This window comes from Protopterus annectens, chromosome 1.part0 (genome assembly GCF_019279795.1).
Source record: "Protopterus annectens isolate FY-2018-M chromosome 1.part0, PAN1.0, whole genome shotgun sequence".
In the NCBI taxonomy this organism is placed as follows: Eukaryota; Metazoa; Chordata; order Ceratodontiformes; family Protopteridae; genus Protopterus; species Protopterus annectens.
This window is the reverse complement of record NC_056725.1, coordinates 1534429381-1534442237: the sequence shown is the minus strand read 5'-3', so window position 1 is coordinate 1534442237 and position 12857 is coordinate 1534429381. Positions and strand designations below refer to the sequence as shown.

Here is a 12857-nt window from a genome sequence, read left to right as displayed (position 1 = left end):
TACACATGTAACTATAGGAGAACAAAGCTTTAGTGCATTCTACAAACAACAGAAAGACTAGAGTCTCACCCTATTTTGGCAGTGTGGAAATCCGTCTGGGAAATTTAGCTGCAGCTTTTTATCCACCTCCCTTTTCTTGTGGATGAGACTCCACGGAGGAGAACTGACCCAACATTGAGGATTCTGGTTCTTCCTTCACTCCACGGAGGAGAACTGATCCAACCTTGAGGATTCTGGTTCTTCCTTCATCCACTGACTTTTAAAAGCCAAGACCTTTCTGCAATATTTCAACTTTACTTCAACTTTCTAACCTCTGCACTTTTTGCTTTGCTTCCTCCTGGGTTTTGGTACCAAACTGTAAACGTATCTAGAAGCTCTGCACCTATGAGGAAAAAATACAGGCAGTTAGAAGAACGAAAATAATAAATGATCAGCAAAGCAAGGCATCCCAGGGTCAATACAGTCTTTATTATTCCTTGACTGGCTAGTTTGGCTGATTTAACTGACTGACAAAGATTACAGACGAGGACACAGTTTTTATACAATCTTGAAAGATACATCCCTGCCTCTTTAGACATACACTGTGTCCAAATCAGGTCATAAATCTATTTAAAATTGCTTGTGAGCAGACATTTTAAAAGTTACTACTATAACAGGTTTCTTCTCTTTTTGGTGACGAGTACAGAGTCAGCATTCCTTTCTTCAGCTTGCTTTGTCATTATATGTTCTTACTGCTTAACTTAATTGTCTATCACAACATTTCTAATGAGAAAGACAATTTATTATTGTTACAGCGGCAGTTCATATTTACATTTATTACTGTTGTTGAATAATTCAGAACTAATGAAAGTTTGCAACTTACAAAGTAGTATAATACAAAAGCTTAATAAAAACTTCAAATAAAGTCTGCAGCTTTGCAGTATGTATATGCAAGGCACAACATCTGCTCGTGTCATTCATTTTATAGATAATTTGTGAAATAGAACAATATACATTTTCCTATTCTTTGATATTAATGGCATATATGTACATTTTACAAATCATGTATTTTACATTATTTGCATTCTTTACAGAATAGAAATAGAAAAGTACTAATTAATACATGTTTTATACAATTTCTAATGGAAGAGCCATTCCTGCTGTTACAATACATCAGTGTGTGTCAGTGTGTGACCCTTGTTTCAGGCTGCTGTGACCTTTCCATTTTATCTTTATCCTAATAGCAGGCTGAGCTAACAATTCCAAAAAACACTGTGAAGGCTTATAGCTAGTTTGCATATGTTGTCTGACATTTGATTATTAGAGGAATTATATTCAACATAAATATTTGCTTATATTAATAGTTATGCCTTGATAAAGAGAGGAATTATTCATAAGCACTATCTTATCTTGGCTGATGCTCTTTTAGTCAGGCATTGTATTTCCATGCAGCTTTGTATTCATGATTTCAGTCACTGGCATTCACATAAAAGATTGTTCACACATGCTGCTCAGAGAAGATTTCTGTAAGCTGTTGTCCCGACATTGCTTGAGGTCCCAATGCTATAACAAAGTTGAACTTAACAATAGATGTTCAAATGATCATTGCTGCAGTAGCTGCTCCCTCCCTCCATCTCCTAAGTTATTTGCCTGTCCTCCCAAGTTTTAATTTGATTCAGATTCTTGTGTTAAATTTCTGAAGAAGAGACTCTTGCAGCAGTATGGATCACTACACCAGCACTTCACACCTCATTTTTGAATTAGTTTTGTGTTTTTATGCTGTATGTGTTATTCCTAATGACTTTGGGTAGTATGTATTTAAAACTGCTTACTGTGTTACAGTTATTAGGCATTAGTTTTATGTTTTACCATAAATTCCAAGTTTTTCATTAGATGAAATAGAGAAGATATGTGTCATGCTGCATCAGCCTATGCCAGAAGAGCAGCGAAATGAGACTGGCATTGTTTTTGTGGGGAACACTTTGCTTGAACATTTGGACAAATGATTGCTGTAGATGTGCAAAAGTCTGATCTAAAGTAGTTGACTTCATTTGATCATCAACCTGTGGGTTTTGGATCCAGATCGGATCTGAGACAGCAGCTTCACCAGCATCTGATCCGAGCTCCAAGCTCCTCCCCTTACCCATAATACAGCAACCATCTCCTTCCTTCCCTCAGATATCGTTTGCCGCGGCTTTGCCAAGCAGCGTGGTAGATGCTTTTTCAGATTGTTTTGGGGTATTGTGTTGCTGGTAGTGACAGGTAGGTTCCCTTTCCCTTGCTTAACCTCCCCTTCATTTTGCGTCATGTTTTTCTTTTTCAAAAAATAAAAGTAGAAAAGTTTAGCATAATAGTTAGAGTAGGCCCTATCCCTTCCCCTTTTGCTAGTCAGTGCACGTGAGTGTGTGTGTGTGTGTGTGTGTGTGTGTGTGTGTGTGTGTGTGTGTGTGTGTGTGTGTGTGTGTGTGTGTGTGTGTGTGTGTGTGTGTGTGTGTGTGTGTGTGTGTGTGTGTGTGTGTGTGTGTGTGCGTGTGTGTGTTGGGCAGGTTAGGGCTTTGTGCTTTTTACCTTAACTTTGTAAAAAAAAAATGGCAGATCAGTAGTCAATGTGGTTTTCAGGAAATGTATAGAGTGTGGCCATAAGTTATCTTCAGCTGATGGCCACACTCTGTGTGTGATGTGTTTGGGGGCCTCCCATCTTTTGACAGGATGCTCGATTTGTGTGGGGTTTAACCCCAGGGCCCTTAAGGATCACAGGGCAAAACTAATCCTTATAGGACTTCTTCCTGCTACTGAGGCGGCTGCCTCCACTTTTCATATGGTCACGGCTGTGACCGCTTCTTCCTCTGCCACAATCTCTTCCCCTGCCTCCCAGGCCGGGATTCAAACTCCTGTTCATAGGTCTGCAGTTAGGGAGCATAGGAAAGAGAAGGGAAAAGACAAAGATAAAGAAAAAGAGAGAGACAAGGGGAAGAAGAGATCCTCAGATTGATCGGATCCGGTGGGTCCTCCTCCGAAGCAACAGTTAGTTACTAGACCAGTTTCTCCTCGGCTCCGCTCGTCCAGATTCTCACCGGAGCCAGAGGAGCCTAGACCTTCTTCCAGGTTCTCTGCACACCGACCCTCCTGGTCAGCATTGGTGGTCTTGTCACATTCCACCAGAAGTTTGAGTGAGGCAGACATGGACAAAATGATGTGAAGGTTTATTCGCAACCAGATTCAGATGAAGGTCTTGCCTGCCCCCTCTCTCTCTGGAGGGGGAAAGCTCCCTTCCATTTTTTGCCCCACTATCTCCTTCTCTGGTCCAACCCCTGGTATCGGAGTTTATGGATCTGAAAGGTCCCAGAGTCAGGGGGTTGCTGCCGATGGTACCGAGTACCTCAGCGCAGGCCATTACCTTGAGCGCATCAGACCCAACTAGTTTGGATCTGAGCGGCTCTCGGAGCCAAAGCCTGGGCGTCGAATCTGAAGGGTTGGGCTTTTCTCCTTTGGCGCTGACTTTGTTGGGTCAGGGCCCTCTCCTTGGTATCTCGGCTCTGGCGGGCTCGGCTCCAATTCACCTGTCGGATCTGGGGAGAGCAGCTTCCTTATTAGTTTCCCAGGAGGCTCACTCTCCCTTGGTTTTCAATGTGGTGGAAAGGGTTCTCACCAGCGGATCGAGACCCCTGACCATCTCCTCTAACTCCACCCGACTTTCAAGCCTCTGGGTACATCTGCAGCCATTTTGCCTATGCAGGGACAGCCCATGCTCGATGTGCCCCAAACTGTTCACCTCAAGGAACCACAGGTAATTTGCGAGCCTTCCCCGGAGAGCCCCACCGAAGAGGTTCCTCACAAATGAACGTGCAAGAGGAGGCACTTGGACTCCTCCCTAGAGTCCCTCACTGAGGACACCAATTTGGAGGAAGGGGAAGGTTCCCCCAGATCACCCCCCCGCCGATGTCTCCTTTGGAGACATCATGGAACTCTTGCAGCAGCAGGGGGGGTTGATCCCCTCCCAAACCTTCCTTGGATGAGGCTGTGTTTCTGGAAGCCTTTGGCATGGGCCTGTCTACCTCCTGGGTGTCCCTCTCCACGGATCCCTTGGTGGATCTTATTACCACCCAGGCATGGAAGCAACCGGACACCGTGGAGCCAATCCCGCAGCATCCCGACAAGATTTTGAGTCCTCCTGCAGACAGACCCAGTTGGAACAAGGGGTCCCCAGTGAATGCCATGGTGATAGCCACCACCACTAAGAAAGAACTAGCCCAGGAAAGTTCTACGGTTCATCCCTCTGACCAAGAGTCCGAGACGATGGATTGTCTAGGAAAAGGGATGTATGCATCAACCACCTTTTCTATAAGGGCACTGAATTATTTGGCCCACGTCACTCGACTGCAGCGTGACCTGGTCAAGGAGCTAACTGAGTCATCCCCCGGAGTCCATGTCGCCAGAGGATAAGTGCATATTCTCCATGAGAATGGCCACTCTTAAAGTGGTTTCTAACACGTCCATGCTTCTCCTTTCGCATGCCACTGAAGGATTGACAAGGGCAGCCAGGTCTGGCGTTGCTATGAGGTGACATGCTTGCCTCAGGCTATGTCAGTTCATGGAACCCTTTAAGGTGTGTTAGACGAATGCCCCTTATGATGATTCTTCCATGTTTGGGAAGATGGTTTGCAACACATTGGTCCAGAGTGAAAAGGATGAGAAGACATTGTCTGCCATCGGGATCCGCTTCTCTAACCCCCAAAGATCCTTTTCTAGGAATCAACATGGGCAAAAGAAGATGTGATTCCGGACATCAGAATATTCTCGGGACACTCAGGACTCATCATCCCCAGAGGCAAAGGGGGACCAGACAGACACCTGCCCAGAGGCAAGGGGGGGGGGGGGTCCAAGAAATTTCGGGTCTCAAGAATCGTTCTCAGACAGCCCCGCTCAGTAGCTCTGAGGGTTTGCCTGACTGCTCTGCTCTGGCAGCAGTCGGGGGTCGCATTTTGCTGCACCTGATGGCATGGGAGTCCGTGTCAACAGACCGTTGGGTGCTTCAAATCATATCCAGAGGTTATACCATCCCCTTTGTGGTTCCTCCCATTCCTCCAAAACACCTCCCGGAGGTTCCACCCATGCAAAGGGAGGCAGCAGCGCTCAAAATCGAAAAGCTGCTAAAGAAATTAGTCGTCCAGCCCGCCACCCAAGATCAGTCTGGATCAGGCATCTATTCCAGGTTCTTTTTGGTGCCAAAAAAGACGGGGAACCTGAGGCCTGTTCTGGATCTTTCCACCCAAAACCTGTCAGTTGCCAAAGAGAAGTTCTGGATGGTCACTTTACAATCCATCCTGCCCTTCCTGCCGGAGAACAAGTGGATGTGTTTAATAGATCTAAAGGATGCGTACTACCATATAAAGATGCACAGATGCTCCTGGAGGTTCCTCCACTTTAAGCTAAAGGCCAATCACTATCAATTTTGAACCCTACTCATCGGTCTCACCACAGCCCCCAGGGTGTTCACCAAGGTCATGGCAGTAGTAGCGGCTCTCCTGAGGCTTTAGGGGATACAGGTCTGCTCTTACCTGGATGATTGGCTCCTTGCTGGCTCCTTGCTGCTCCCACATGTGTCTACTTTATCAGGCCAAAAACATTTTCCTGAAACTGTCAGACTTTCTGTGAATTACAGTCAACAGATCCAAGTCTTCTCTAAACCCAGTTCAGGTCTTAGACTACATTGGAGCGAGAATAGATACATTGCAAACCAAGGTTTTTCTAACTCCGGAGAGAGTTTGAAACCTACGACTCCATGTGTCTGTGATTTTTCAGTCTCATCTTCCTACAGCCAAGGCAGTTTAATGAGCCCTAGGATCCATGCCAGCCACCAATACTCTTCTCCCCTGTGCTCGTCTGCATATGTGAGTACTACAGTGGACACTAGCAGTCCAGTGGTCATTATTAGATCTGCATTTGACACATCCAGTTCACATAAGTGACGCTTGGAGGAAGTGCCTCATCTGATGGATGCACTCCTTGGAACTAGTTGAGAGATGAACATTTATTGCAGCCCCTCCCCAAGCCACTTTGACCATGGACACCTCCCAACTTGGGGGGGGGTGCACTGCTCGGGCAGGACAGTCCAAGGCACATGGTCCATGAATGAGACCAAATTGCAAATCAGTGTTTTAGAGATGAGGGCAATCTTGTTAGCATTGCAGCCCCTTCATGCCTTTCTCCCTCTGGGAACTATTGCAATTCAGACAGACAACATGTCAGTGGTCTGGTACAGCAAGCAGGGAGGGACCCCTTTTCTCGAGGCCATGAGAGTGTGGGAATGGGCGATCAACACCAGCCGTTTTCTGGTAGCAACGCACATTCCAGGTCAATCCAAAATTCTGATGGACAAACTGAGCAGGACTATCCTGATGCCTTATGAGTGATCTCTGAATCCTTCTGTAGCGGAGCAGATCTTCCTCGAGTGGGGTTGACCTTGCTGCAATCTCTTCGTATCTCCTTCCAACGCGAAATGTAGTGAGTTCTTCACTCTGATCCCCCCACAGAAGGAATCCCCCAAGGATGCTTTGGTCCATGCTTGGCTTCCCGGTCTTCTCTCTGCTTACCCCCTTTATTTCTCATGACAAAAATTCCTGCAGTAGGCTCACAGGTTGGGGAGCAAAGTAATCCTGATCGCCCCATTCTGGCCTCGCCAAGTCTGGTTTCCCTTCCTTTGGTCTCATCTAAAAGTACCTCCATGGATCTTGGATCCGATAGCGGATCTCATCTTGCACCCATAGAGGGTCCCTCATCCAGACCTGGCCAGTCTGAAGCTCACTGCTTGACTGCTCCAGTTCCCTTAATTGCTAGGACTCCTGGTTTATCCTCTCCGGGCAAGACTATTCTGGTGGCAGCTCATATATTGTCCACCAGAAAACTATACAGCAGCAAATGGAAGCATTTATCTATCTGTGCTTTTCAAAGGGATTTGGATCCTTTCACAGCTGCTGTCCCAGCGGTCCTTGAGTTCTTGCCGTACATTTTCCAGCAGGGCGCTAGCTCTTCTACAGTAAAAGTTCAACTGGCCGCCATTTCCAATTTCCATATAGGTGAGAACATGGCCTTATTAGCTTCCTCCAGACTTTGCAAAACCTTTATTAAGGGTACCTTTCTTTTAAGACCCCCAGTTAAAGATCCCACTCCTCCATGGGATCTTACCCTAGTCTTACAAGCTCTGGTTGCTCCATCTTTTGAGCCAGCTGCTTCTGTGTTTCTAAAATTTTTATCTTGGAAGACAGCCTTCCCAGTGGCTATTACCTCAGCTAGAAGAGTGTCAGAACTCCCGGCTCTATCTGTAAAACCTCCATATATGATTTTCCATAAAGACAGGGTTTCACTTTGAACTAATCCTTCTTTTCTTCCAAAAGTGGCCTCTGAAAGAAATATCAATCAAACAATCAATTTACCCGTTTTCTTTCCAAATGTTCAGAATAGGGGTGAATCTAAGTTACATTTATTAGATGTTCATAGACAGCTACGTTTCTACTTACACAGGACTAAGGCCTTTCTCAAGTCTGACCAGTTGTTTGTATCTTTTTCTACACCTTTTCTGGGCAAACCAATTACTAAGGTAACCATTGTCAGATGGATTTCTTTTTGCATTCTTCAGGTTTACAAAGACAGAGGCATGTCTCATCCAGGTAGGATTAATGCCCATTCTACCAGGTCCATGGCTACATCAGCGGCCTTTTGGTCTAGGATATCTCTGAATGATATTTATTCGGCAGCTACTTAGTCCTCATATCACATTTTCATTTCCCATTATAAGTTGGACATGATATCTATGGAGAGAGCATCCTTTGTCTCCGTGGTGTTCTGAAATATCCTTCCAAGAGGGCCATCCAAGAGTTTAGTAGCTGGGGACTCTGTTCCACAGGTTGATGATCAAATGAAGTCAACTATTTCAGATAAACAAGTTATGTACTCACCATAACATTCCATATGAGTAGTTGGACATCATTTGTCATCAACCTTCCCTCCCTCCTTCCCCCTGACCTTCTCATTATGTTATGCGACTCTCCTGTTCTTCATTGTTGGTAAGGTATATCGGATGAGTTTTTTTTATGTGTATGGTATAGCAAACTCGATCTGCGGGATGGAAGGAAGGAGATAAAGGGGTATTATGGGTAAGGGGAAGAGCTTGGAGCTCGGATCGGATGCTGGTGATGCTGCCATCTCAGATCCGATCCGGATCTGAAACCCACAGGTTGATGACAAATGAAGTCCAACTACTCAGGTGGAACATTATGGTGAGTACATAACTTCTTTTTTAGTAAAACTACTGCAAGTTTCTCCCTCAGACATGCTGTTCTGATAATCATGCTACACAACTGTATTTTATAATCCCATTACATCTTTTAAGCATACTGCTGTGTCAGTTAGCATTTTTATTGTTTTAATTATGCAGGAGGTTAATCAGAATAGATGTTGTAAGTGCTTTGTATACTGAAGGCAGTGTTTTTTGTACTAGGTGAACACCAGATGGAATTGCTGGACTATGTAGCAGCAAAATTTCATGAAGAAGCAGGGATCTTCAAACTATTGGTAACTTTATGGTGACAAGTAAAGTAATAATATAGCCAAGTAAATACAAATTAGAGCATGATAATATATATTTTTAAAACCATTGCATTAGAATAGTAAACATTTTTAAAAATCATGAGCCAGACTTATTAAAAAAGTCTTCATGCTGGATGGTAGTGTGAATTCAGTGGAGAGTAGTCCTGGTACATGGAATCCGGTGGGCAGGAAGTCATTGTGGAGAATGGCATTAGACAATGATCACCACAATATGTTGGCCTATGTCAAAGGCTTTACAATATCTAATTTTCCTACTATAAAACCAGAGGTGGACTGGTCATTGATCATGTCACTCCATTGCACATATGCCACTATATTAAGTTCCTTGATATTCACAGATGCATGTTCTTATGAAACTGGAATCATCAAGCTAGTTTCATCAGTTCCTATGTTTCATTAACAAAGGCCTATTTAACAGAGTGAGATTGCATGTAGGTGTGGGGGGGTTGCCTGCCTACAGAAATGCTGCTTTTTATTTTTTTGTTATAGATGATATGCAATTTTGACTTTTTCCCTATGGAAGTAGTTTCAGAGAAAGGTAATTTTGGGATCTGATGTTGTCAGTTTTCATTTGGTCCTCAACTGTTGGGTTCGGATCCAAACCTCGGCTCCGACTCGGCCGCTACTAAAGCTCTTGAGCTTCTCCCTTACCCATAATGCACCAACCCCTAACATACCTCAGATCTCATTTGCCACCTTTCTCGAAAAGACATGGCCTGCCATACCTCGTAAGTGTCATCGCTACTTTCAGCTAAGTTACAATTTATTTTTTTTTCAAAATTTCTTTTACACTTTAATTTTCTAGTTTCTATTAATCCCTTACCCTTGTACTGATTGCATTCTGTATTTACCACTGTTGGTATTTACCAACTTCTGTTACAGATTAGTGTATTCTTTATTACTATTGTTGGTAGTACCTTTTCTTTTCCTCTTCTATCTTCCCTACTAAGAGAAAAAAAAAAGTCTATCCACTTCATTTTTTGCTATTTGCAAAATGACTGAGAAGGGCCCTTACAGTTTCAAAAAGTGTGCAAAGTGTGGGCACAAGTTACTTGTTTTGGATGCCCACAATCTTTGCATTTACTGTGTAGGTCCACAGGACCTACAAGAAGATTGTTCCATCTGCCACAATTTTAACCCCCGAGCGTTAGTTGACAGAACAAACTAATTCTGAAAGGTTTCTTGCCTTCATTGTTCAGAGAAGCTATTTCAGGGGCTTGATCCCCAAAGATTAAGTCTAAGGAGTTGAAACCCCAGTTGCTTCTACTTCCTCAACTTCATCCTCGGAGTTGTCCAGGAAAAGAACTAAGTCAGATTCGAGGAGGTCTTAAACCTCTTCCCCCTCAGATCTAAAGAAAAAGAGGTTTAAGGCTCTGATGTCCTTAAAGCAGACCAAAAAAATTTCGGATTCGACTGTGTCAGATCCTATTGTATTGTGTAGGACTCATTATTCTCCGTCAGTGAATCCACTGCCTTCCCGGATCTCATCTCCTTTTATGGAAAAGCACCATGTAAGTTACCTTCCCTGGCCTCTTCTAACTCATCCAGGAGTTTGACTGAATAAGATGTGGATCAGATAATGAGGATGTTTCTCTCTGCACAGACCCAGATGGGTTTATGGGCTCCTACGATTTTAGGTCAGGATGCCCATCCATCAACAACTCCACCACATCAAACTCCTTCTCTGATTCCTTTGGTTGCTTCAGAGTCCCTGGATCTCATTCTTCTAGGTCTGGCAGGTTTGGATCCAAGGATAGCCTTATCCTCAGATGCAAAGCTAACTCGGAGTGCCCCGGCTCTGACATCTTTGGTTCCGGAGGACTCGGAGCCAAAGCTTCCTTGTCAGGTCCGAGGAGTTGGGATTGACTCTGAAGGTTTTGGAGCCATCTTTGCACCTTGGTGATTTGGCATTGGATAGCTTGGCTCTGACTTCCTCCTCAGGGAAATTGCTTTCGGGGAGGGAGGAGACAGCTGTCTAGAAGCCTTCCTTCTCATTGCCGAGGTCTTCGCTTTTCCTGGGACAGTCTGCCTTCAAGGTTGTGAGGAGGGCATTTTCTGTTCCAACAGGACTGACGGACCCAACCCCCTCGGGTCTTCACTCCAGCACCCAGATGTCTCTGTGCTTGGGTCCTCATCATTCAACTTCTCTGGGACAGCCAAGTCAAGACCTTCAGTCTACCCGGATGATTTGTTTTTTCCACTCTTCTAACACTTTCCTTGACCATCCCACTGAGGAAGTCCCTAGGAAGAGAAACTGCAAGAGGAGGCACTTAGAATCTCCACAAGAGTCAGTCACTGAGGATACGGACTTCAGTGAGAGTGAAGGGTCCCTATGAACAAGAGTCAGTCACTGAGGATACGGACTTCAATGAGAGTGAAGGGTCCCTATGATCAACTCCAGAAGATGTGTCATTTGGAGACATCCTTGAGATTCTAAAAGAGAGAGGTGGTTGGATTCCCAGCAACCCTTCACCTGAGGAGTCAGCATTTCTGGAGGCCTTTGGAGCTGGCCATTTATTTCCTGGGTTACTACACTCAAGGACAAGCTCATTGATTTGGTCTCTTAGCAGGTGTGGAAGGAGCCTGATGCAGTTGAACCAATACCCAAAAGAGTAGATATGATTCTAGCTCCACCTGCGGAGGAGTTTTGGGCTAAAGGGGTGCATGTAGATGCCATGGTCATGACGGTGGCCACTAAGATGGAACTGCCAAACAACATTCCTCTGTTCATCACCCCATAAGGGAGACTATGGCTATGGATAGATTTGGGAAGTGTGTCTCTTAAGTCGCTGAAGACTTTGGCACATTTTACTAGGTTGCAAAGGGATTTGATCAAAGAACTTTCAACTTCCCTTTCAGGGATCGATTCTGCTGAGGCTTAATCATCTGTGGCTTGTCATTTGGCTACCCTCCAATCTATCTCGAATTCATCCAGGAAGCTCATTTTGCATGCAGCTGAAGGGAGTTCAAGAGCAGCGGGTTCAGGCATATCCATTAGTTAGAAGGCACACCTGGATGCACTTATATGATTTTGTGGAGCCCTTCAAGTCCTCATTCATCAATGCTCCCCTTTGATGGCACTTCATTGTTTGTTCCCAGAGTGAAGGATAGGTGGGAGAAGGATGGAAAGACCCTCTCTGCAGTGGACGTATGTTTTTTGACCCCTCAAATATCATTTTCTAGGAATCAATGAGATGGTTAGAAGATGTAGTTCAGGAAGTCCCAGGGTCCCTGCCAGGACACATGTGGAGAAAGTTCCCCAAGGGGCAGAGGAGGGAACTCTAATGGTCGCTGCTGCCTCCTTGGCAGAGGAGGTCCACAAAACCAGGGATCCAGAGATTCACTGTATGACAGGCCCTATGAGCACTCCTGAAATGAGGCCCAATTGTCCACCTCTGGAGGCATTCAGGGATGACTATCTCTGTACCAGATAGCCTGGCTAGACATAACAAAAGATACTTCGGTGCAGAGAATTATTTGCAGAGGTTATATAATACCCTTTTCCTTTCCATCTCCAACTCTACAGAAAATTCCCAATGTTCCACCCAATCAGAGAAAAAAAGCAGCAATGCAAATACAAAAGCTGCTAGAAAAAAAAGAGTCATCCAAGAGGTCCCACCAGATCAGATAGAATCCGGAACTTACTCAAGATTATTTTTAGTGCCACAGAAAACAGGGGACTTAAGACCAGTTTTGGATCTTAGCAACTTGAACAAGTCAGTTTGACATATAAAGTTTCAGATGGTCACGGTTCAGTCCATTTTTCCTTTTCTGGGCAAGGATGACTGGATGTGGTCAATAGACCTTCAGGATGCATGTTTGTGTCTTTCGGCTTTTCCCGGTTAGGGGTCGCCACAACAGAACTTTGGTCCGCTAATGATTGGCAGTAGAGTTTTACGTGCTGGCTTGCCGGGCCTAACGCACAACCTTCAACGAAGGAACGCCCATTCACGCATGTCGCCACACACAAGACGCTCTAACTGAGAATCGAACGGGCAACGTCTAACTGTGAGGCGACAATGCTACCACAGCACCACCACTTGCCTCATACTATCACATAAAGATGAATAGACAATCCAGAAGGTATTTACTCTTCCGGCTGAGATTCAGTCATTACCAGTTCAGAGCTTTGTCCTTTGGCCTCACCACTGCCTCCTGGGTGTTTACCAAATGTAGGGCAGTAGTGGCAGCTCACTTGAGATGGCAGGGATTTTGGGGGTTTCCATATCTAGATGACTGGCTTATTACCATCTCAACCAGGCATCTGTTAA

At 44.8% G+C, this 12857-nt stretch overlaps 1 protein-coding gene across 1 annotated transcript in view; it reads left to right on the top strand.

The window, feature by feature from the left end:
* DMC1 (DNA meiotic recombinase 1) overlaps positions 1-12857 on the top strand; it is a 1571258-nt gene that overhangs the window by 975743 nt on the left and 582658 nt on the right. Inside the window, exon 9 of the mRNA XM_044067943.1 lies at positions 8477-8550. Within this exon, the coding sequence (XP_043923878.1) occupies positions 8477-8550 (74 nt within the window). The remainder of the gene's footprint in view (positions 1-8476; positions 8551-12857) is intronic.